Below are 26,209 nucleotides of genomic sequence, written 5' to 3' on the forward strand. Positions count from 1 at the left end.
TATCATTGCCACAATTTTTTTTTCCCAGTCTGTAGGTTCTCTTTTTATTCTTTTGGAGAAGCCTTTTGATGCACCTAAGCATTTCATTTTTAGGAGCCCCAATCGTCTAGTTTATTTTCTGTCGTTTGTGCATTTTTAGTTGTGTTTGATAATCTATTTATGCCATGAATTAGGGCCCTTAGTTTTGTCTCTATTTTTAATTCCTTGATCTTCATAGTTTTAGGAGGGAACTGGCTCTTCCTTAGAGCCCTCAGAAGGAGTCAACCCCGTCAACACCGGGATTTCAGACTTTTCCAGAACTGTCAGAGAATACATTTCTGTTGTTTTCACCCACCTCATTTGTGAAACTTTGTCATAGCAGCCACAGGAAACTGATACAGTCAATATCAGTGTTCTAGCTTGGGTTCCCTGAGACAGGATCTGAGTGCACGTGGTCCATCTGGGAGGTGGTTCCAGGAAGCTGGGTTGAGGCAGGGGAAGTGAGCCTGGTCAGGGAGGGTGGGGGGAGGAAGCCAATAAGGTGAGGCTCTTAAGCCAGATTCCCCTGTGAGACTAACCCAAAACCCCTCGCCATTGAATCGATTCCAACTCACAGCAGCCCTACAGGACAGAGTAGAATTGCTCCAGAGGGTTTCCAAGGCTGTAACGCTTGACAGGAGCAGACTGCCACATCTTTCTCCTGCAGCGGCTGGTGGGTTCAAACCACTTTTTGGTTAGCACCCGAATGCTTAACCACCTCACCACCAGGACTCCTTCCTCCTTCGAGAATAGAGCTTAATACGTCAGGGATACTCTGGGAGATAGTACAAAAAAACACATTCCTCAGGATTATCCCACCCAAGCGGGGAGAAGGCTGGGCTATTTCTGAACAAATGCCTGAGAACCTTTGCTTGAGGGCTGTTCCCGGGGGTGTTAATTTGCTGAATTTTCAACTTCCTTGAGTGTGAGCAGAGAGGACTTCAGGCACAGGGGTTGTTCCTGGCAGTGGGGGGTCATTCCTGGCAGTGAGGTAGGGGGGTTGTTCCTGGCAGTGGGTGGTTGTTCCTGGTGTGGCTGTTTGTTCACTGCCCTGACTGGTTTTTCACTTGTTTCAGTGGGGGTCCAGTTGCAGAAAGCTGGATATTAAAAGGCTTACAGAATCACTGGGACAGCTGAATAAATTGACCAATGACTGTGTTTCCAGACACAGCTCACAAGGCCACATTTCAGAACTGAGCAGCTACAGTAGTTGCTGTCCCTGCCAGGATCAGGAAATGGACCTCCAAGCCACGAAGCTGACCCCACGGCCACTGTCTCCAGAACTCCACCTCCGCCACGTCTGCACTGGCAACGCGCAGGGCGCACACACCATGGGCTCCGAATCCAGCTCTTGAGCAAGTACCTCTGCTTGGTGGAACCCAAGTCACACCCGGATAACATGTCCCCGGAGAAGAACATCATGCATGGTAAAGGAGAGGGTCGTCGAAAAAGAGGAAGACCCTCGACGAGATGGACTGACACACTGGGTGCAACGGTGGGCTCAAACATAGCAATGATTGTGAGGATGGCGCACCACTGGGCAGTGTTTAGTTTTGTGGTACTTGGGGTTGCCAGAAGTCAGAGCCGACTCCATGGCACCTAACAACGACAACAAATCGCATTCAGGTTTTTAGCTGTGAGGGTTTTGGGAAATGTAGTTTTTTTTTTTTTTTTTAATAATTTTTATTAAGTGAAAGTTTACAAATCAAGTCAGTCTCTCACAGAAAAACCCATGTACACCTTGCTACATACTCCCAATTACTCTCCCCCTAATGAGCCAGCCTGCTCCCTCCTTCCAGTCTCTCTTTTTGTGTCCATTTCACCAGCTTCTAACCCCCTCCACCCTCTCATCTCCCCTCCAGGCAGGAGATGCCAACACAGTCTCAAGTGTCCACCTGATCCAAGAAGCTCACTCCTCACCAGCATCCGTCTCCAACCCATTGTCCAGTCCAATCCATGTCTGAAGAGTTGGCTTCGGGAATGGTTCCTGTCCTGGGCCGACAGGAGGTCTGGGGGCCATGACCACCGGGGTCCTTCTAGTCTCACTCAGACCATTAGGTCTGGTCTTATAAGAATTTGGGGTCTGCATCCCACTGCTCTCCTGCTCCCTCAGGAGTTCTCTGTTGTGTTCCCTATTAGGGCAGTCATTGGTTGTAGCCGGGCACCATCTATTTCTTCTGGTCTCAGGATGATGCAGTCGCTGGTTCACATGGCCCTTTCTGACTCTTGGGCTCATAATCACCTTGTGTCCTTGGTGTTCTTCATTCTCCTTTGATCCAGGTGGTTTGAGACAAATTGATGCATCTTAGATGGCTGCTTGCTAGTGTTAAAGACCCCAGATGCCACTCTTCAAGGTGGGATGCAGAATGTTTTCTTAATAGATTTTATTATGCCAAGGCTGTAATCTTTATGGAAGCAGACTGCCACATCTTTGTCCTGCTGAGCAGCTGGTGGGTTTGAACCAATGGCCTTTGATTAGCAGCCCAGCACTTAACCACTGCGCCACCAGGGTTCTTTAATCCACATCACCCACTACCTACCCACAAGGCAAAAGTCTCCTGATTTTGCTTTGCTCCTCACCTTCTCCTCTGGGGGAGCTATGCCCCACATTGCACAGCTCCCCATAACCTACTCAGCTCAATGTTTCAACCAAGGCAGTGTATATACTTAGCTATAATCAAAACACATTTTATACATAGATCAAAATCTGGCAGCAGACCTGGGAAACAGTCATCGGTACAGTGCGCACTGAGCAGGCTAAGAACGCCTGGTCCGTCCCTAGTTGATTCTAAGATGATTGAAGATGGTTCTCAGCAGTCCATCTTCAGAGCAGACCAGGCCCCTGTCTGATTCCCTCCTATGGCGGAATGAGTGGAGAGTTAACCACATCTTGGCTTTCTGCACCAGTAGGAGTGATCCACAGGAAGGACATTTGGCACAAAACAAGGATCTCAGCCTGAGCAGGGGTAAGAGGCACTAGTTATAACCAGAGGCAGTTCCAGAATGTTGCGATAAGAGGGGATTAGAGGTCATGCTAAGGAGCCCTGGTGGTGCAATGGTTAAGCACATGGCTGCTAACCAAAAAGTTGGCTGTTCAAACCCATCCAGTGACTCTGCACGAGAAAAACCTGGCAATTTGCTCCCATAAAGATTACACCTTCGAAAACCCTGTGGGACATTTCTAGTCTTCACATAGGGTCACTATGAGTAGAAGATCTGCTCGACCACACCTCACAACAACAACAGGGGCTGTGATATGAGTGGAAAGGGGGGCTAGGGAACTTGCTCTGAAGATGCATATGCAAAGCCAAGTGGCTTTAATGGAGATTATACGCATAGACGTTGAGCAATAAAATAGCCTTTCTCCGCAATTCACGTAATGTGAAAATATCAGTTGTCCTGAGAGAATGAGAACCCCAGGAAGAGTCTGGAGAGAGTAGGTTTGAGTGGTGGGTGTCCATGGAGACCAGTTACAACACTGGGCTAGCAGGGGGCATGCGGCCTGGGACGGGGAGTGTGGAGTGGCAGAAGACAGAATTGCTGGCCTCAAGCCCATACTCCACCACTGCCCAGCTGTGTTGCATTGGGGGAGTTAGTTCACCTCTCTGGGCTTCAGCTTCTGCATATGAGAAGCAAAGGTGCAGATAACTCAGCCACAGGTTTAATATAAAAATGAAAAGAAATATCCGGTGTAAAGTCCTGTAGTAGATGATGTCAGTGCTCTGCCCATGTTCCCTTGGGCCACCCTGGAGTCACCTGTAGACAGTTGCCACACACAACAACAGCTTCCTGTGACTCTCTGCCTGAGGGTGTTCTATGGCAGTGGAGTTGGCATGACCTCTTCACAAGGCAGCCGGAAGTGCTGGGGAGCCAGCACCTCCAGGAAAAACCTTCAGTGAGGGAAGGAAATTGAGGGGTAACTCCCCCCATCTTCCTCATCCCTCAGAGGGACAATTCTGAGGTGTGTTCTGCAGTTTCTCAGCAGGTCCCAGCAAGCCTAATCCTCCACTGCCATGCCTAGGGACTCACTCATTAACATACCCTTCTTCGGCTTTTCTCCTTTCTTTATCTCGCTTTCTACTCCTGCATTGTGTTCCCTGGGGTCACCTACAAATGAGCTGCTTGTAGTCCCAAATCCTTGTCTTAGAGTCTGCATTTGGGAGAACCCAGACAAGAGTCTGAATTGACACAATGACAACCAACAACAGCAACAAATGAAGACAAGTACCAAACCCAGTTCTTGGCTCCTTGAAAGGCACCCATCAACAGTACCATACCACATAACACACAGAAAATTATTTAAGCAACTATTTTCTCAATTCTCCCAGGGATGGTGCCTAACTACTACCATTCTAGGAGACATTAGTTCGTTACATACATGGCTGTCTTAGGGCATTTGGGCTTAATTCTCCTGTAGAATTCCATCTGTAAACGAGTACAATAATGACGCCTCTCTCATAGCATTGTGATGAGGGTTAAATGAGTTAACGTAATTAAACTCTTAGAAAAGTGCCTAAAAAAACCCCAAACCGAACCCATTGCCATTGAGTCAATACAATTCATAGCAACCCTATAGGACAGAGTAGAACTGCCTGATAAGGCTTCCAAGGAGGTAATCTTTATGGAAGGAAACTGCCACATCTTTCTTCCATTGAGTGGCTGTTGGGTTTGAACCACCAACCTTTCAGTTAGCAGCTGAGCACTTCACCACTGCGCCACCATGGCTCCTATGAACAGTGACAAGCTCTTAGTAAAGGTTCTACAAATGTTAGTTGTTCTCATCCCCACGGTTGGTGTAGTAGACAAAGCTCATTGTTCCCCAGTATCTTCTCTTCCTTTAGTAATCAGAACCATCCCCAATGGATGTCCATGCCGAGACAACATTGCCCAGGTACAGATTATATTTCCCAGCATCCGTTGTATCTAGGGGTGTCGCGTGCTGAGTGGGGGGTAAGATGCAGTGTCACATGTAAATTCTGTATCGCAACCTTACGAAGGAAGCTGCTTGCCCTCTACCTCTTTTCCCCTTTGTGATGGTTGAGAAATGGTGGTATCCAAAAGTAACTGAAAAGAGAAATGAAAGCATATAGGCTTTATTCAAGCAGCTGATCTGTATTCACACAGGGAAACCCTCCTGTTCAGAGAAACAGAAGGTTCCATTTCTGAGTAAATACAAAATGCCTAACTTTATGTTCTGTTGTACATAGGGTCACTGTGAGTCAGAACTAATTCCACGGCACCTTACAGCTACAACTTTAACACACTGTAATCCTGCTTTCTTTCCTTCCTGAGATTGCCAGGTGGACTTTGTGACCTGGCTGAGATACCTTGATGATTCAGGAAACTCCGAAGGATTATAATTGTCTTCTCAGAAAACAAGGGCAAAGACCAATTTAGTTTTTGGTGAAGTTAAGTCCTTTGCACAAAGTAGACTTTAAATGGATTCATAGTTAACAGATACCTTGTCACAGAAGGGGGTTTGTGATCCCTTATCACTGTGTCTCCTCCCTGTCTCCTTGTTTATCTCTTTCTGGGTGCATTTCACAGTGGTCAGAGACCTTTGTGAAATTTCCTAGGTACTCAGGGGAACCCATCAGTTTGGGGCCTCCGTTTCCTTTTTTATTAACAGTGGTAACCGGAGCAGCCGCCTTGGGATCAGAGAGGGAAATCGCATGTTGAGGATGGAAGAGCTGCCCTAGCCTTCTGGACTACTCACTTCTTGACTCTTCTGTTGTTGTTGTTGTTGTTGTTAGGTGCCATCGAGTCGGTTCCGACTCATAGCAACCCTGTGCACAGCAGAACGAAACACTGCCTGGTCCTGAGCCATCCCCACAATCGTTGTTACACTTGAGCTCATTGTTGCAGCCACTGTGTCAATCCACTTCGTTGAGGTCTTCCTCTTTTCCGCTGACCCTGTACTTTGCCAAGGATGATGTCCTTCTCCAGGGACTGATCCCTCCTAACAACATGTCCAAAATATGTAAGACGCAGTCTCACCATCCGTGCCTCTAAGGAGCATTCTGGCTGTACTTCTTCTAAGACAGCTTTGTTCGTTCTTTTGGCAGTCCGTGGTATATTCAATATTCTTCGCCAACACAATTCAAAGGCGTCAATTCTTCTTCGCTCTTCCTTATTCATTGTCCAGCTTTCACATGCACGTGTCTGTCAGTTTGTCGTACTGTGGGGGGCTCGCATGTTGCTGTGATGCTAGAAGCTATGCCGCTGGTATTCAGATACCAGCAGGGTCACTCATGGTGGACAGGTTTCAGCTGAGCTTCCAGACTAAGACAGACTAGGAAGAAGGAGCCGGCAGTCTACTTCTGAAAAGCATTAGCCAGTGAAAACCGTATGAATAGCAGCGGAACATTGTCTGATATAGTGCTGGAAGATGAGCCCCCCAGGTTGGAAGGCGCTCAAAAGACAACTGGGGAAGAGCTGTCTCCTCAAAGTGGAGTCGACCTTAATGATGTGGATGGAGTAAAGCTTTCAGGACCTTCATTTGCTGATGTGGCAAGACTCAAAATGAGAAGAAACACCTGCAAACATCCATTAATAATCGGAACCTGGAATGTATGAAGTATGAATCTAGGAAAATTTGAAATCGTCAAAAGTGAAATGGAATGCATAAACATCAGTATATTGACTCTTTCAGGAGAGAGAAATAAGATTCCATTGTGTTTCACTGTATTCTGGGGTCTTTCATTAAGCAGTTTATCCTCACCTAGCTAACTGAGCACAACGCTCAAAGTGGGGATTGACAGATGTGACTTTTTTCCTTCTTCCTTTGTGCCCAGCACCATACAAGGAACTGAAGTCCCCAAACGGCCAGGATGCACACCCAACCTGGAGCTCAAAGTGTAAGGGGACAGAGGATCTAAAAGTGAATCATTCCAACCTTCTGGGAAAAATGCTCAAGTAAGTGTGTGAGGCCAGGAGGAGGGAGCAATTACCTCAAGTCCCACAAGGTATGGAAGAGTTTATCAGGCTGTGTATCGGGAGAGGTGGTAGCTGGGAGGCAGCCCACGGAGAAGAAACAGAATGTGAGAGGTCAGGGGATCAGGTAAACACGGCATTTGGGCAAAACAAGCTCTAGGTCCAACTTCACCATCCACTTGCTATCTGGCAGCTTGGACTCTCACTTTAACATCCTGAGCCTCAGTTTTCAAATTTGCAAAGTAAGATCAAAAATCCCACTCTGAGTTAGGCCCTGGGGTATTGCAAGGACTCTACCAGGGAACAGCTGCAAAGCACTATAAAGCATGGTGCAAATACTAGTTATTGGCATTGTCTCTTTTAAAAGCCTAGTTTGGGCTTTTTGGCTGGCTCGTTATGCCTGGTTTCCTGTCAGGCCCCCTGGTGAACTGGTGATCCTGGGAGGGTGACAGGGGCTCTGAAACTTCCCATTAAAGAGCCCTCTCAGCGTGTAAAAAATGGTTCACCCTTTCTGCGTGGCAGCTGGGCAACATGTACTGAGTGCCTTAAAAATACCCATTTCTTTTGACCTAGGAATTCGCCTACTATTTAAGGAAATAATTGGAGGTTTGTGTACAAGATTGCTCTTTATAACAGCAAATAAATTAACAAAATAACAACTACTTATTAATTAAATAAATTGCAGTACACAATAAATTGTGGCGGGACACTGTACTGTGACCTGGGTAAATGTTCCAATGCTGTACATATTCAGGATACCCCTACGTGGTAGATCCACTCTTGGGGCCTGAGGCATGTATTCCCTCAGCTGCAAGGAGTGAGTGACAGTTCTTAGCTGAAATCCCTCTGGAAATTGCCCTCCTCATAAAGATGTTGCCTCAACAAAGACTCAGGTTACACACATTGAAATGATCAATGTTTATCTCTGGGTGGTGGGAGCAGAAGTGGTTTTTCCCTGTATTTTTGTGGATTTTCCAAGTTTTTTATGTGGAACGTGTGTTACTGTTCAGCTATATTCTCCAGGCCTTTTTCACACGATCTCCTTGCTATTCCTTGAACACGAAGGCACACAGGTGGTGTTCCCTCAACCTAGAGCCTTCTTTCACTAGACACAAGCTGGCTCACCCCCTCCCCACTTCCGGTCTCTGCTCAAGCGCCACCTTCCCGGTTGTTGTTGTTGTTGTTAGGTGCCGTCGAGTCGGTTACGGCTCATAGCGACCCTATGCACAACAGAATGAGACACTGCCCGCTCCTGACCAATCCTTACAATCGTTGTTATGCTTGAGCTCATTGTTGCAGCCACTGTGTCAATCCACCTCGTTGAGGGTCTTCCTCTTTTCCGCTGACCCTGTACTCTGCCAAGCACGATGTCCTCCTCCAGGGACTGATCCCTCCTGACAACATGTCCGAAGTATGTAAGACGCAGTCTCGCCATCCTTGCTTCTAAGGAGCATTCTGGTTGTACTTCTCCTAAGACAGATTTGTTCGTTCTTTGGCAGTCCATGGTATATTCAATATTCTTCGCCAACAGCACAATTCAAAGGCGTCTACTCTTCTTTGGTCTTCCTTATTCATTGTCCAGCTTTCATATGCATATGATGTGATTGAAAATACCATGGCTTGGGTCAGGCGCACCTTAGTCTTCAGGGTGACATCTTTGCTCTTCAACACTTTGAAGAGGTCCTTTGCAGCAGATTTGCCCAATGCAATGTGTAGTTTGATTTCTTGACTGCTGCTTCCATGGCTGTTGATTGTGGGTCCAAGTAAAATGAAATCCTTGACAACTTCAATCTTTTCTCCGTTTATCATGATGTTGCTCCAGTTGTGAGGATTTTTGTTTTCTTTATGTTGAGGTGTAATCCATACTGAAGGCTGTGGTCTTTCATCTTCATTAGTAAGTGCTTCAAGTCCTCTTCACTTTCAGCAAGCAAGGTTGTGTCATTTGCATAACGCAGGTTGTTAATGAGTCTTCCTCCAATCTTGATGCCCCGTTCTTCTTCATATAATCCAGCTTCTCGTATTATTTGTTCAGCATACAGATTAAATAGGTATGGCGAAAGAATACAACCCTGACGCACACCTTTCCTGACTTTAAACCAATCAGTATCCCTTTGTTCTGTCCGAACAACTGCCTCTTGATCTATTTAAAGGTTCCTCATGAGCACAATTAAGTGTTCTGGAATTCCCATTCTTCACAGTGTTGTCCATAGTTTGTTATGATCCACACAGTCAAATGCCTTTGCATAATCAATAAAACACAGGTAAACATCCTTCTGGTATTCTCTGCTTTCAGCCAGGATCCATCTGACATCAGCAACGATATCCCCAGTTTCACGTCCTCTTCTGAAACCAGCCTGAATTTCTGTCAGTTCCCTGTCGATATACTGCTGCAGCCATTTTTGAATGATCTTCAGCATAATTTTGCTTGCGTGTGATATTAATGATATTGTTCTATAATTTCCACATTCAGTTGGATTACCTTTCTTGGGACTAGGCATAAATATGGATCTCTTCCAACCAGTTGGCCAGGAAGCTGTCTTCCATATTTTTTGGCATAGACGAGTGAGCACCTCCAGAGCTGCATCTGTTTGTTGAAACATCTCAATTGATATTCCATCAATTCCTGGAGCCTTGTTATTCGCCAATGCCTCCTCATTCGCAGGATTTACAGTATAACATATCCCTACCCCGGCACACCCATCCCCCCTCCCTGCTCTATTTTTGTCCAGTGCACTTGTCATCATATGATATACTAGGCATTTCACTTCTTTACTTATTGTCTGTCTTCACCTTCTAGAATATAAAGTCCATGAGGGTCAGGTCTTTGTTTTGATCATTGCTAGGTCCTCAGCACCTAGAACAGCTGAGTACTACTCTAAAGTGTTCTAAGCCCACAGTAGGTGCTCTAAGCTGTTCTAAGCTTATTGTAAATGCTTAACAAATAATTACTGACTGAAGGCATGAATGGAGCCACTTCTAAGTTTCTGCCAGGTTCTCATTTGGGGGCAGGAGTGGACACAGGCATGGGGCTGTTGTTGTTGTTGGGTACCACTGAGTTGATTCCAACTCATAGCAACCCTGTAAGACAGAGAAAAACTGCCCCATGGGGTTTTCTAGGCTGTAATCTTTATAGAAGCAGATTGCCAGATCTTTTCTCCCTCAGAGCCGCTGGGTGGGTTCTAACCTCTGACCTTTTGGTTAGTAGCCCAGTGCTTAACCATTGGACCACCAGGCAGGAAGTAGGAAATGGCAGCAGCAGATGGGGGACCAGGAAGAAGGAGGGGCTCTGGATGAGGCCAACAATGCCAAATCACTGCCCAGATACCAGGTCTACTGTAACACTGTGGTCAGGTGGTGAAGGATTTCAAATATGCTCCCCCTCCTCCTCAAAGCAGCAAGGTGGCCTGAGCATCAGGTGGCCCCAGAGCAAAGGGAAACAAACCCAGAAACGGACCCTCACACAAAACACCCAGGATCTCGGAACACTCAGAAAAGGTGAGAACTGTTCTCATACACACCATGAGTTGCAAGTGGCAAAAAGGTGATCCCAAAGGCTTGAACTAGGGCTGTGAGTAGAAGTTACAAGGACTCCTATTTTGGCTTGATAATAAGAACTGCTCCCTGCTCCTCCCCCTTCCCCAGGAGAGCTGTCCAACAAAGCCTTGAGCTTCTAGTGAAGCAGTTCCCTGTCACCAAGAGCACACGGACGGAGTCCAGGGTCCACTCACTCACCGGGCTGAACTTTCTGTCAGTACATTCGGCAGTTAACCGTTGCGCTTACTCTGTGCTAGGCGTAGAGCTTAGCACTGTGTAAACAGTGGCGAGTAAATATTATTCAAATAAATAAATATATGCATATACGATTAGAATTTGTGAAGGCACAAAACTGGGTTGCCCGAGAGGGAAGCCTCCCTTAGAGAGAGGATTGGGAGGTCTATCTTGGCAGGAGATATTTGAACGAGCCTTTTGAATGGTGAGAGAGGCTCCCAGCCTGTGAGGCCAGGGGAAGCGCGACGGAGCAGAGGGAATCGCAGGAGCACGGCGCGGTGTGCTAGGGCTGGCAGGGACCGAGTTCACCTCTCAGTGCACAGTGGAGAAACACAGGCCCAGCGAGAGAGAATCACTTGCCCACGGACACTCGGTGGAGCCGCCGTAGGGCAGAGGGTCAGCTCAGCGGCCCGCGCCACCAGGAAGCCAGACGCCCGCCTCCCATCCAGCCCCTGACGCCGTAAGGGGCGGGGGACAAAAGCGGCGAAGGGTAAAGCTGAGGGTAGTGAGGGCGACTACCAGACCCCCGGAGGTGGGGAAGTGGGGGCAGGGGGAGGCCCCGCTGACGTCATTTCCGGGGTCGAGGCTATATAAATGGGGCGCGAGGACGCTTCTGCGGCAGTACTCCAGCCTGGTGAAGAGAGACTAGTAGACGGGCCGACAGACGGACGCAGAGACGCTGCGACCCCATCCCTGAGCCAGCGCCGCCGCCAGCCCGCCGCAGCCCCCATTGCAGCCGCCCCTCACCCGGGAGCCCAGCTACAGAACGCCAGCTCCTTGGCACCCCGGGTTCGCCATGCGCTCCGCCGCTGTCCTGGCGCTTCTGCTTTGCGCCGGGCAAGGTGAGCGAGCGCGGGGGGCTTAGGGAGAAGGGACTGGGGAGCCCCTGCCCGCCCCTGCCCGGTCTGAGGTCCAGGGCGCCTTGCAGCGCCGCGCGCCCCTCCTTGCCTCCCCTCGGGCGCGCCGGGATTTCAGCACCGCGGACAGCGCCTCGGTCTCCCGTCTGGCCAAGCAATGTGACCTCAGTCCGGACTGTAGACCTGACTCCTGGGGCCCGACCCCCGACCCCCGACCCCGGGGGGCAGGGTCCCCTCGCGCTCCCACCCGCTCTCTGGGCTCAGCGCCTCCGCTGCATTAGGCCAGCGCCAGCTCCGGGCCATCCGTGGCCGACCAAGGTCACTGGGGGGAGATGGGAGGGCTGCTGCTTTCTCCCCCTCTGCCTTCTCTCCCTCTTCCAGCCTCCCTCTCCCGTCTTCCTGCCCTTGTCTTCTACCTTTCCACATCGGCTCTCACAATCCCCCCTCCTCCATCTCTTTCCCCCATCTCTCCTCTTCCCCGATCTCTGAGTCTCTCCCCATCTCCCTACGCCCTCTCTCCACCCCAGCTTTGTTTTCATAGCCATTGCCTTTGGCTCCCACACCCCCTCCAAAGCAGGAGCCTTCTCAAAGGGAAGGGGTAGGGCTTCTCAGTGCAGCCTCTGTGGGCCTCCCACCCTGGGGACAGCAGTCGAGGAGTGGAAACAAAATCAGCCTCAGCCACTCGTTTGGGTAGGGACAACTTTGAGAGGTAGCATGGTAGCATGGGGTGAATGGACCCCCAATGACTTGGCCAGGAATGACTAGGCTCCCGGCGGAGCAGAGGAGTGACCCCAGCTCTCTCTTTTCCTTCCCAGCCATTGCCCTCCCCGTGAACAGCCCGATGAATAAAGGGGACACTGAGGTAAGATGGGGTGCTGAGGATGCCCTGGGATGGGAGGTGAGAGGCCCCAGTGGATTCCTTATAGCCAGTTCTTGGGCAGCGGCAGGAGTGAGGCTGGCATAAAGCCAGGAGCCAACACTGCGGCTGCTGGGCCTGGGGACAGCTTGCAAAAGAAGATATCAAAGATTGCTAAATTTCCCTGCTATCCTGCTGTGAGGACTTCCCCAGCTTCCTCTGAGCTGAGTGTGTGGCCCAATGGGGCTTGTGTCTTACCTGCTGGGCTAAAGTGCTAGGTCCACTGTGTTCAAAAGAGGAATTCACTAGGCCCACCATGGGGCTGGTGGGGGCGGCTTCTCTGTCATGTGGTGTCTACAGACCTGTGAGAAATGCCTTCAAGTGCCTCACCCTGGCCTCCCTCTTTGCTGTTGTCTTGCCCTCAAGGCTCTGCCGCTAGCAACAGCTTCCCATTCCACAGGCGCTCAAGCTTCAGCTGCCCCAAAGGGCCACAGTGAAAACATTCTTGATAATGGCTCCTGCACCCGGGGGTCCCAGACAGTTAGACTGATGGTGGGGGTAACTAGGCAAGGGCCTTCTGAGACACTAGCAGGGGGTTCTCTGGCCAGCAATATACTTGGAGTTCACTCTTGTCTGACCTGGGACTCTTTTCCATTCTCTGGTGCTCACAGACACCACTTGAGGCTCAGAGAAATTTCCATTCCCTGCCCTTCTGGGAGCCGTTTGCCTCCATTTCATAGAGACCACGGTTAAAACCCAAAGTATCAAAGAGATTCCAACTTCAGTGTGCTTATTCATATCTTCTACTTTTCTAGTTGCAGACAGACCTCAATTTAAACCTCTACCATTAATTCTAGCTGTGCAGCCTTGGAAAAATTCCTTAACTTCTCAGAGCTTCCACTTTTTCCAGTTGTAATAACATTTCCCTTGAGGAGAGTTGTGAGGAGTAGGAATTGAAGCGCCCAGCACGCAGTAGGTCCTCAGTAAGTGGGCACTGTTATTTCTGGGCATTTCCTTCTTGATCTCTCTGTCCATCCATCCCTCTCTCCCGGAAGCTGCCGTCATGAACCGTTGGTTATCTGATGTTCCCAGTGCAGGGTCTGGGGCTGCAGGAAGATACATGGTACAGGCTGCAGGACTCTGCTTGCCAGCTTCCTTCAGGGAGACCCCGTGGTCACTGCGTACATCCAGCAGTCTGGGGTCAGGGGTACAGAGCCGCTGGTTAAGACCCGAATGTCCCATCTGAGGATGTGACTGCACACATCATAGAGCCCGTTTGCCAGTTTGCCGTCCTGGATCCTGGGACTGGTTGCCTTGGCACCCTGTAGACATGGGCTGCCACCCCCTCACTCCCCACTAGCGCTGCCTGATGCATGTCTGACTCCTTCTGCTCCTCCTCTGGCTCTAGGCTGCTGAAATGGATCAGGAGTTATGACTCCCTCCCCGAGTGTGTGCAACACCTCAGAGTGCTGACCCGTCTGTGCCTCATCACCTGGGAGGGCAGATGGGTGGGGAGCCTCATTCCCATTTTACAGATGAGGAAACTGAGGCTCAGACAGCTTAAGTCATTTGCCCAAGATCATACAGCTAGGATAGCACACTATAGCTGGTACCATCATTGAAGACCACCCATTTACTAAATGCCTAATTTCCCACAGCCCCTTGCTAGGCCTCACAAGATTTTCAGAGATATAACTGCTGTTGACCTGGGGCAGGCACCCAGATGTAGGTGATGTGTGCCCCACATCCAGCCAGGGTACTCACTGCACGGGTGAATATGGAGCCAGACTGAGGCTGTCACTCGCTGCATGTGACAGCACCATGGGTGTTAGGAGCCAGGGACCTAAGTCCTGTTCCCAGACAGAGCAGAGCCAGAGAAGATCTTTGTTCTCATCTGGGCAGTCCAGGAGGGCTTCCTGGAGGAGCTGGTGTTTGAGCATCTGCAAGATTAAAACAGTTTTGCAAGACCTTCCTCTAATACCTAAGGGCAGCTTCCCCATCTTTAGGCAAACATTACTTGGGGATGAGAAGATACCAGGTCCCCACCCTCCATCCCACCTCCACCATGATCAGCCTTAAAAGCCACCTGCTGCCCCTGCTATTGGAGTGCCCAGCACATGGTATGCACCATCTAGGGGGTTGCTGTTATCATTGCTATTATGGTCTGACTAAGGAGGCAGAGCTGTGCCCCTGATCCAGGCATCCATGGACTCCTGAAGATAAGAGCCAATGTCTTGTTCTTATAAATCTGGCCCAGGGCCTTTGGAGGCTGAGCCCAATGCCCAAACCAGTCCCAACTCACCATCTACTCTCTTCCCAGGTGATGAAGTGCATCGTCGAGGTCATCTCTGACACAGTCTCCAAGCCCAGCCCCATGCCTGTCAGTCAGGAGTGTTTTGAGACCCTCCGAGGAGGTATGGGCCAGAGGTTGGGGATAAGGGATGCTGCCTGCTGGACCGGGAGGCTAGGAGAGGGGTGTGTGGCTTTTGATGGGATTCAGTGATTTAATTCATCAGTCACTGACCAGACACTGTGCTGGGGCCTGAGAAGGTACAGGGAGATAAAGGGGCCACAGCCCCTGTGCTCCTGGAGCTTACAGGCCTGCAGAGGGGACAGAGACAACACAAATAACTAGAATTTTGGGCAGAATGAAACCCGGGCTGGAACAGCAAGCCCACCAGAGCGTGAGCTCCCTGCAGACAAGGACTGTGTGTGCTGTATCCCCGAATAGTCTCTGGCACCTGGTGGACACCCTGTAGATATGTGATGAATAAATCAATGTCATGGGGGGCAGGAGAAGCCACTGCATAGGTGGAGCCAATAGCAATTGGGTTGGGCTTTAAAAGAATACTTGGAAATCCATCAGGAAGGGTGCTCCAGGTGGCAGGAACAGCATGAGCAAAGGCACGGAGGTGGGAAAGTGTGTTGGGCTTAGAGACACCACCTTATCCTCAGGGGCTGCCACCTTCAGCTGAGGCCTGGGTGCTGGGACAGTGGAAAGCCAACACCTTAGAGGGAAGGTGGTCTTGTTATCTCAAGACCAACCCGGCTGCTTCCACCCTGGTTTTGAGTTTCCAGGATAAATTCCTTGTGCTCAGCTGAAAATATTGATAGCAATCTCTTTTTGGGCTGTTCTCCGGAAACCACCCATAACGACCCTCTTCCTGCAGATGAGCGGATCCTCTCCATCCTGCGACACCAGAATTTACTGAAGGAGCTCCAAGACCTCGCTCTCCAAGGTATTTTCCAGCCGTTCCGCAGAGTTCTGAGAGTGGAGGTTCTCTCTCCAGTCTCACTTTTCCTATTATAGAATGGAAAGGTGGGGGGCCTCCGTGCCGTGCCACTCAATCCAATCTGTTATTGATAAAGAGATCAAGGCTCAGAGAGGCTGGGTGACTTGTCCAAGGTCACACAGTGAGTGAGGGACACACCAAGACCAAAAGCAGCTCTCCTAATACCCCGCAGACTCTGTAGTTTAAGCCATTTCACTGTGGCACTTTCAACACTGGACTGCAGAAAAGATCCCCCGCCCTCTGTTAACTGAAAACGAAAATTGATCTCCAGGAGGGGACCCGTTGCCTTGTGAGCTTCATCTGCTCAAAAGAGAGGTGGGGGAGGCAGGGTCTTGGTTACCCAAATCCACGCCAGACTTTCAGTGCTTCAGGGTAAGGTATGCTTTTTTCTAAGAAACTGGAAAAACCCCACTGATGCTATCGAGAATGGAGTGACTATGGGAGGTAGTGAGCACCCCATCTCTGAGCATATTCAAGCAGAGCCTGGAATGGAGGGTTAGGCTGACGTCATCATACACACTGAGCCATTCTGCTCAGCACCAGACTCATTCCTGGGTGACGTAAGGCACAGAGCCATGCCCTGGAGGCTGGGTTCTGGCCCTGCATGGGCCCTGGCTGCCTCGCAGTGAAAAGTACCATTTACCTGAGGGCAGAGACATCGGCACCCTAGGTGTCCCCCTGAGAGTGAGCCCTCCAGCATGAATCCACATCTGCTTCCAAACCAAATCAGGGCTGGGCTATGTCTGGGTGGAGTGGGGGCATGAAGGCTGCTCCAGGCCCAGAGGCCCCCACTCTGAGGCCTTTGGGGCAGGCCATGCCATGTGTGAGAAAGGAGAGAGATTTGGGAGGAGGTAAGCACCAGTCATCACAGCAGCAGGGACCCCAGGGCCCTTCCCAAGTTCACGTACTGTTCTTTCACTCACCAGTCAGCTTGGGAGGCTAGTGTCCACCTCCTGCACTTGTTGAGAGGATGGAATGGGTGCCTGGCACACAGTAGGTGCTGGGCAGAGCTGCGGCTTTTTATGACTCATGTTATTCATTTATCATCCTTAAACCATGGTGTTGCTGTCTTTACTAAACCTGAAATACTTTATTCCAATCTAGTAATTTTAAAATTAAATGACTAACTTATGACATTTAAATAATTAAATATAATGTCAACAGAGACTGTTAGAGGGGAACGCGCATCCTGAAACATCTTCGGCACACACACAGCCATGTGTGCATCCAGCGTAAGCAATGCACAGTCTAAACGAGCTGCCGTGCAGTCAACTCTGACTGATGGCAACCCCACGTGGGTCAGAGTAGAACTGCGCTCCATGGGGTTTTCAATGGCTGGACTTTTTTTTTAGTACATCACCAGGCCTTTCTTCTGAGGTGCCGCTGGGTGGACTCGAACCTCCAACCTTTTGGTTAGCAGTTGTGCATGCTAACCATTTGCACCACTTAGGAACTCCATATACACTATACATATATGTGATTGTTTTCTGTTCAAAGAGGATGTCTATCCATCCATCTGTCTACCATCTGCTCCCATAATGCTCTCTGCACATCTGTATCGTAGCACTTACTGGGCAGCAGCACAGCACTGCCTTGTTTCGTAGAGGAGTGATTACATCGTGCAGAGCCCAAGCTGTCCAAGGGCACTTCACCCAGGTCTGCTTGGTACACGGCCATCGGTCAGGCTCCTCTGGCCACCCTGGAAGCTGCCACTATGGGGGGCAATCTTCCCCAGCTGCAGGGCTGGCCTGGCTGAGGGGTCATCATCAGGCACGAAGCACAGGTGTGGGAACAGCCAGGGGAGGCCACAGCAGCCTGGGGCTGGGTGCAGGCAGAGGGGACTCTGGGTCCTGGCAGCAGGGGCCAACCCTGTGCTTGAATGCAGCTGCAGTGCTTGGCCTTCTCCCTGGAGCCTGGACTCATGGGATGTAGGGAGCAAGGATGGCCTGAGTCAAGAGCCCCCATGAGGGGACAAGCAGTCACCGTGACCTTCCACTGCAGAGTCCAAGTCCCCTGAGCTACCAGCCAGGTCCTAAGGAGCCTTCCACTCCCCACTCCTGCCCCTGGGACCCTCAGCTCCATTTGAGCCTTTGTTGGTCTATGGATCAGGAGGGCTTGCTCTTGTTTTCTAGGTGAGAATCTGGAGAGGTGGGTGGTCACCTGATGGGCCCCAGCTGGGAGGGGGTAGAGGCGCCCAAGCTTCACCCCTCCCCAAGCTCTGGCGCCTGCAGTCTGGTCCCTGGAACACTATGTGCCCAGTTTACAGATGAAGAAACTGAGGCCCTCACACTCTTAGATACGCCCTGCCCAGATGGGATTTTTTTCTCCTTTTCTCATACAGGTGCCAAGGAGAGGGCACATCAGCAGACGAAGCACAGCAATTTTGAGGATGAACTCTCAGAGGTTCTTGAGAACCAGAGTGACAAGGTCGAACTGAAGGGTCAGTGTCAGCCAGCCTGGCCAGAGGCTGGGCAGGGATGGGGGTGGTGAGAACAATTACAGTAGTTATGATGGACCAAGTATTCCTAAGAGCCAGGAGCCCCTCCTTTAGGCCCTGTAAGGTGGATAGCATCTTCTTCCCTTTACAAATGGGGAAACTGAGGCCCAGAGAGGTTAACTACCTAGCTGAAGATTCCATGGCTGGTGGTGAGCTGCAAAACGGATTTGAGTCAGGGTCTGTCTCATCCGCTGACCACTCTGGAGCAGGAAGTCTCTGACTTGGCAGGCAGGCAGCTCCAGCTCCGGGTCTTCCCAGTGGCCACTGAAGCAGAGCACGCCTGCCCCCCATGCCTGACCTCCTGGGATTTGAGGTGCCTAACACATGGGGTCACCATGAGTCGAAATCAACTTGACAGCAACCGGTTTGGTTTTTGGGTTTTAGAATAGCCAAGGCGCAGGAGGGTCCCAGAGGGGTAGGTTTGAAATATTACATGAACCTGGATCATCTTTCCTGAAACCAAAGAACTTTTTGGGGTCAAAGAGATCACAAGCTAGGGCACCGTGATGCTGTCATCCATCCTCCCTGTCTGGAAATGACCACAAACTGCCCCGTAGGGCGCACCCTCTGCATGTGGAAGGGGGTGGGGAAGGCCAGTTTCCAGGAGCCCCGAGCTCAGTGGTCTCCTAATGGCTGTGGCTGAGAGGGGACACAGGCAGGCGTGGCCGAGATGCCCTTCACTGGCCGGCACTGTCACTGACGTGGCCGCTGGGGTACACCCTGGCTCCAAGGACACGCACGTCTGGGTGGGTGACGAGGCTTCCATGGGCTGCAGGAGAGGTGCAGTGTAGTTTGTGGATGTGCCTGGAAGTTTAACGGGGAGGCAGCCATGTGTGAGCGCCCTGAACATTGCATTCGGAGGCTGTGGTTCAAGGCTAACCTCTGAGGCCCGCAGACTGCATGAGTATGAAAAGCCACCTTACCTTTCTGGGAATCAGTTTGAGTTTCCGTAAAATAGGAATGGGAGCGCCTTTCCCCTGAAGTCTTAGTGACACCCCAATGATGGACTCTTCTTGGTAGTGCGTTGTTAGTTAAATGAAAATCATTGAAGGGATGGGAGGGACTTTTATTAGTTAGGATCTGTTTTTAGGGCAGCCCCAAGAAAATATAGATATATTTTTAATTGTTGTAAAAAATCTGTATAATGCATTTTTTGCATGTATGATTCAGTGATGCCAAGTACATTAATCAAGTGCAGCCATCGCCGGTGTCCATTAAGAAAATACCTTTTAATGAAGCTCTACAAATACTGGGGAGCTGAGCGCTTTCCCAGCACGCTGAGGCAGGGCAGCCCCGCGCGGAAGGGAGGTTGGGTACAGAGCGAAGTTGCAGTGATGGTGCCCTCTGACACAGAGAGGTGAAGGAACTGACCCAAGATCACCCAGCAATTCAGCAGATGTCTTCACTTCCAGTCCAGGGCTCTCTGCCGGGGCCATCCACAAGGTCTATTTTGAACCCATTCTGTCTTAAGAGGGAGAATTACAAGAAAGAAACACAATCTAATTGTGCTCAGGTCAAGCCTAGGCTTGGAGGGGGTAACCCTAATTCTGGCATGGGTCTTTTGAGCTGGGCTTGGTGGGAAGTGATGTTGCGATGTCTTAGATCTGAAATTGGCCTCTGGGGAGCCCCAGGTGCAGCCCTCTCCCCAGGGACTGACTATGCTCCTGTTGGTTCTGCAGAGGAGACGGGAGAGGCGTCCTCCAAGGATGCTGTGGAGAAAAGAGGAGATTCTAAAGAGGCAGAGGATCGTGGTGCAGCCGCAGGGGAAGCCAGACTCCAGGCATCCCTGGCACCTGGGCAGGGGTCCGAGATGGAGATCCACCAGGCCCCTGGGGAGGAGGAGGCCACAAACACCCTCCCCCCAGCCAGCCTCCCTGACCAGAAGCACCTTGACCCACAGGCTGTGGCGGACACTGAGAGTCCCCCACAGGGTCTGGTGGACAGAGAGAAGGGCCTGGGTGCAGGGCAAGGGCAGCAGGCAAAGAGAGAGGAGGAGGAGGAAGAGGAGGTGGAAGAGGAGGTAGAGGCTGCAGAGAAGGCTGTCTCCGAGGAAGAAGGCCCCACTTCGGCACTGAACCCCCACCCAAACCTCAGCTACAAGGAGACCCGGAGGGGTGACGGTACGTATGGCTGTTGAGCCCTCAAGTGTGTCAGGGAGAGGGGGCAGGTGGTGGGAGGGACCTCATCTGTAATCTCATCCCACTTTCACAATAGCCCTGAAAGGTAGGTATTAACTCCATTTTCCAGATGGGAAATGGAGGCTCAGAGAGGTTAAGTAATTTGCCCAAGGTCACACAACTAATTTGTAGTAAAAGCTGAGATTCCATCCAACCCAGGTCTATCCGACTCTAAAATCATGCACCTCCCACTACTTCACGTAGCTCCAGATGGCACCCAGGGGGCAAGGGGGGTTCTGCAGGGTGCGTGGGCGGGTTTCAGGGACAAAGGGACAGCCTGGCAAGTGGGAGCAGGCTTCAACCAGAGTTTTGGGGAGACCTTGGCTCCTCCTGAGGGCCTTGTCCTCCCCGCTTCCTGGTGACCCGTGTGGGTCAGAGCTTTGGGGTGGGGGAGCTAAAGGCAGAGGCAGGCTCTGGCCAGCCCACCCCAAAAATGGAGCTTTGAGAGGCTCTCACAAAGAAAGGAGAAAGAGGGCTTTTCCTCCCCAGTGGGATTTGCTGGGGAGAGGCTGGGCTGGCTCTGAGAACTTGGGGTCCTTGACCCCAGTGGTGGCAGTGGCAGAGGCCCTCAGGGAGTGGCAGGGACTAGGGAAGGTGGCGGTCCCTCCCTCATTGTCCTGCTCTTGTCCACCCCCAGCTCCAGGTCTGTCTGAGGCCCTGGCTGTGGAGGGAGCCGGGAAGACCAGGGCTGAGGAGGCTCAGCCACCTGAGGGGAAGGAGGAGCAGGAGTCCTCTGAGGAGGAGGAGATGGCGGGGCCCCCCGAAGGCCTTTTCCGGGGCGGGAAGAGCAGGGGGCTGGAGCAGGAGGAGGAGAGCCTCTCCAAGGAGTGGGAGGACGCCAAGCGATGGAGCAAGATGGACCAGCTGGCCAAGGAGCTGACGGCCGAGAAGCGGCTGGTCGGGGATGACGCGCAGGACGACGACCCCGACCGCTCCATGAAGCTCTCCTTCCGGGCCCGGTCCTACGGCTTCGGGGGCCCTGGGCCGCAGCTTCGACGAGGCTGGCGGCCGACCTCCCGGGAGGACAGCATCGAGGCAGGCCTGCCCCTCCCAGGCCGTGGCTACCCGGAGGAGAAGAAGGAGGAGGAGGGCAGTGCCAACCGCAGAGCAGAGGTTGGTACGGGCGGAGCAAGCCCTAGGCCAGCCCCGGAGTGCGCACCTCTGGCCCACTGAGGGGACACCGCCCCCTTGGAGCTCTGGGACTGGAGAGGTGATCGGACTGGGGGCTCTCCGGAGACTCACCAAAGAGCCTGGGTTCAGCCATAGCTCAGGAGGGCAGGAGAGGGAGTGGCAGGCAGGGAGCCCGAAGTAGGGGGCAGAAGACAGAGCAGGAGAACCTCTGCTCACCATGGGCACCCGCAGAGCTGGGAGGCAGGTGCCATGAGTGGCTGGGAGACCAGATCCACGTGTAAAAGAGCTGGAGAGGGAGTAAGCTGAGCCAATTCCCAGAGACACCAGGGGTGGGCTTTGTCCTGAAAGAATGGGGAACCTGAGCAAGCTAGTGAGCAGGAGATAGGTGTGATGGGTGGAGCCTGATGCTTGAGGTGGGGGAGTTTGACAACAAAGGGATCCGGCAGGGACCAGCCTAGGGGGACCAGTGGCCCCCAGAGTTGGGTGGGCATGGGAGGGGCACTAAGAGACAGCTTGTGCCCTGGGAAGGCCTTGTGGTTGTCTGGATCATGCCTGGACCCGACGCAGCCCAGGCACAGCCTCCTCCTGGGTTAGGCCCTGCGTCCTGGCCACGATGGCCAAGGGGCCGGGGCAGGGCCAGCCTGATGCTCAGGCTAGGCAGGCACAGACGTGCACCAGGAGACCTGGGTTCTGCCCTAGCTGTGTGACCTTGGGAGGGTCACTGCCCTTCTCTGAGCCTCATGGGTTCCACCATTTGTGAAAGGGGGGTAAAGGGTTCCCCTCTCATCACATGATCATGATTAGGGCACAGAAGTTCTAGAAACCTGGCCATACTCAGAGCGTCGTGGGCAGCTCAATGGGGTGCATGGACGTAGCCCCATAGGAGGGTGGAGTGAGACCTGGATTCCCTGGTAGGCAGAGATACCACCCTGGAGCTCGAGGTGGGCTCAGGGACACCTGTCCAAGGCTCAATACCCAGGCAGATCAGGGCCCTATGAGGGGCTGGCACCTGCACAGCCCCTGACCCATGATTCTCCTCTGCCCACCTTTCTTCGGGCCCCTGGCCCTCTCTCTGGGCCTGGGGCCTTGCTGTCAGCCTCAGAGGAAGGAGGCTCCATCTTGGGAGCTGGAGCCGGGGAGGGTATCGCCAGATGTCCCCTGCAGAGTGAGAGGAAGGGGCTACAGGGAACAGCAGCTCAGCCCTCGCCCCCAGCTCTTGGCCCCAGAACAAGGCTGGGTGCCTTTGTGCACCACCTGCCCCTCAGCAGCTAGAGAGAGCGAGCTGCCCAGGGATGCCTGCCAGCTCCCTTCCCCACAGCTGAGGAAGCCCTGGGGAGCAGGGTGGAGATGTGCGGGGCCCCAGAGTCGGTGCACAGGGTTGGGGGGTTCCTCCACACTGCCCAAGGGTCTTCTTAGAAATGTCCCCAGCGTCACAGAACTCACGTCGCCAGGGGCTGCTCAAGGAGGGCTTGAGGGCCCCCGATTTCCACGCAGCCAGCCATCCTCAGTGTCTGGGCCTCGGGGTGGGGCTGTGAGTGCCGCCCTCGGGCAGGGGCGCCCTCACCAGCCTGGTATCCGGCAGGGACCTTGGAAGATGAACCCTCTCAGGCCAAGGCCCGGAGGCGGCCTCCCTGGGCCCCTGCTCCCAGTCAGAAGGTGTGCTCTTGTGGGGGTGAGTCCCGGCTCTGGGGCACGGGCACTGGAAGCTTCCTGGGGCACAGAGCAGGCTCACAGAAGGGCCCCTACTTCCCTGAACCACCCTGGCACCAGAGCTCAGGGTCCCCAGGATCAGGACCAAGGATCCCGGCCCAGGGCCAGGTGGTAGAGGGGAGCTCTCACACCATAGAGCCTGCACCATAGACCCCACAGCCCCCGCAGGTAGGCAAGGCGTACAGAGAAAGATCCAGAAGCCCAGGCCTGGTCTCCCAATGGGAGCCATCATCCACAGTCTGGGCTGGGTTCAGGGTAGGGGGGCTCTGAAGGGCACCTGAGGGCCTGGCTTTCTTTGGGTCCTGAGAGAGAACAGACTCCCACCTGTCTGGGGTCACTTAGGAGGAGGTGGGGCCTGGATGAGAGGCCACCTGGGGCAATGTGGGGTAGGGGCTCCCTGCTCCACCAAAACCTCAGAGCAGCCCAGCAGGGTGGCATCATTGTCATTGTGGGATGGATGAGTCCACTGAGGCTCAAGGAGGCAAAACCACCTGTCTGAGGTCACACAGCTAATCAGCAGCCAAGCCAGTCTGGCTGTCGCTGGCGCTCTCCCTGGGCCAGCCCCTGTGTGACCCCAATATCCTCTCCTAGGACCAGGAGCTGGAGAGCCTGTCGGCCATCGAGGCGGAGCTGGAGAAAGTGGCCCACCAGCTGCAGGCGCTGCGGCGGGGCTGAGGCGCCGGCTGGCAGAGCTGGCCAGGGCCTTGAGGCACTCCGTGGTCCTGGCTTTGCTGTCCCCTCTGCAGGTCTTGGCCAGACAGCCCGGGCGCTGCTTCCACTAGGGAGGCCAAGCCTGGGCCACCCTGTTGCCCCACTCTGCTCTCCCTCCCGCTCTCGGCCCCTGCTCCTCGGCAGGGCGGCCCTCCCACAACTTTAAACACTGATGATTCTCTCTGGACACAGGCAGCTTTCTACAAGTTTCCCTTCCCCACCATCAGATCCACTGAATACAACTGCAATAACGCTGACCTTTTGATGAAAGCTGAGAAACTCCTGACTGTAATACGTTCTGTGCAAAATTTATCTAAGAAAAATAAATCTGCTCTGGGCTGTTTCTGGTTTCTTTGAGCTTTTCCTGTTCAAACGTAGCAACAATTTTGAGGACGGTGCAGGACCAGGCAGTGTTTTGTTCTGTTGTACATGCGGTTGCTGTGAGTTGGAAGTCTTCCCCCTCCTGACCTGGAGTGGGCTGGGCTGGATTTGGCCAGAAGAACAGGGATGGGTAGGTTCAGTACCCCGGGGGTGACTCTTTCTGGGCCACTTCCTAGCTGCAGGATCTCAGGCAAGTGACTCTGCACCTCAGTTTCCTCATCTATAAAACGGGAATGCTGACACCTGTCTCACAGGTAGTGTGTGGGGGTTAAATATCACATGCAAAGCCCTTGGTTCAGGCCCCCCCACTGCCCTTTCTCCGCCCCACAGCCCAGCCTATCTCGCCTGGGCCATGCAGAACCAGGGCTGGTTTCAGAAACACTTTCTGCTTTTGGGTAGAGGTCCTGACTGCTCCAGGACAGTGCCTGTCACCAAGGCCGCAGCCACTGGACCAGCTTCGGGCTTCCAGATTGGGGCTCTGAGATGTGGGCCCCTCTTGGCATGAATCTGCCATAACCTCTGACCTGACCTCTGACATGTGCTTAGGACTTAGGGCGTCTGAAGTTTTTACACATTTAATGGCTCGCTAGAGCTTGGGAGATCTCAGTCCGCTTTTTGAGGAAGACAACTGAGGTTCCGAAAGATGAAATGACTCATCGAAGTCACAGACAGAGGTGATGCTCATGAGACTTAGTGACGGGGACTGCGCAGCATCAAGCCATAAGATGGACCAGGCAGGTGCACTGTACCACTGTGACCGGCGGATCATTAGGGCCAATCACTCGTTCTCCACACATTTATGAGAGGCACACAGAGATGGCTGGACAGGCCCTGGTCAAGAAGCCCACTGCCCAGTGCAGGGAGTTGGACGCTTCAACGGTCAAAGCAACAGATGTTCAACGGAGGGAGCACAGGCCCATGCTCCAAGCCTGTCCCGTTGCAGCCTGGGCCTCTTTCCTCCTCCCGCCACCTCCAGTCACTTGCTCAAAGGAAGAGGTGGCGGCGGCTGAGCTCCAGCTTGGCTCAGCCAGACTGGCTGGTTGCCTTGGCATGGACCTCCCTGGTGGCAGCCTGGGGGCTGAGATACTTGGCCTGCATTTCTCAAACAAGAGCAAGCAGGTGCGGTCATCCTCTACCACAGCAAGCCTGGGATATACAGGGAGTAGCCCCAGTCTTCGGGGCGGCCAGAGTGGGCTGCACAGCTGATACCTTCCTGCTGGGGACAAGGACTGGCACAGTGGGCAGAGGCCTGTAAGGGGGCCAGCACTGGTGTCAGGGCTATCACTGCCCTCTTCAGGGACCAGCCACATTGTTCAGTGCGGCTGGGATTTGGGAACTAAATTCCCGAGGGTACGGCCGTGTGGTAAGCCTGAGCAGGCAAGGTTCCGCAATGAGAAGGTGGATTTTGAAATGAGGCTGGGGTTTGAGTCCCCAGCCCAGCCTTTAACTAGCTCGGGCAAGTGCTTCTGGGCCTCTTGAGCCCCAGTTTCCTCATCTATAAAATGGGGATAATAGTTACCTCTGAGGGGCAGCCAGCACAGCCCAGGACAACACTATGATGATGGCACCAATCTCCTGGCTGAGGGCTCTCGGCAAGCCTGGGCCTCCTGATGAGGCCGGGGGGCTACCCACTGGAGTGGCGCCCTCTCCCTGAAGACAGAGGGGCACCCTTAGGGGGCTGGTCACAGAAGGTGCTTCTCTCTTTACACGTTTCAGTTTTGCACTCCACCGCCCCCATCCCGTTACAGAGCAAATATAACACTGACTATATCCTATTCTATGAGTTGGAATCGACTCGATGGCAGTGGTATATCCTATTAGATGGTTAAAAACCAAAATATCTACCGAGACTAGTTAGCAAACAAAGGGAATATGGG

The 26,209-nt window shown here is 52.6% G+C and overlaps 1 protein-coding gene across 1 annotated transcript; it reads left to right on the forward strand.

Moving 5' to 3' along the window:
• The first annotated feature begins 11,358 nt into the window (after positions 1–11,358).
• Positions 11,359–24,256, forward strand: CHGA (chromogranin A). The gene is made up of 8 exons (XM_049898100.1): positions 11,359–11,561; positions 12,392–12,438; positions 14,753–14,846; positions 15,603–15,671; positions 18,067–18,165; positions 19,902–20,342; positions 21,037–21,512; positions 23,832–24,256. Exons 1-8 carry the CDS (start codon positions 11,516–11,518, stop codon positions 23,913–23,915), a joined length of 1,356 nt encoding a protein of 451 aa, XP_049754057.1. The 5' UTR covers positions 11,359–11,515; the 3' UTR covers positions 23,916–24,256.
• Positions 24,257–26,209: the final 1,953 nt, after the last annotated feature.

Source organism: Elephas maximus, chromosome 10, assembly GCF_024166365.1.
Source record: "Elephas maximus indicus isolate mEleMax1 chromosome 10, mEleMax1 primary haplotype, whole genome shotgun sequence".
Classification (NCBI taxonomy): Eukaryota; Metazoa; Chordata; class Mammalia; order Proboscidea; family Elephantidae; genus Elephas; species Elephas maximus.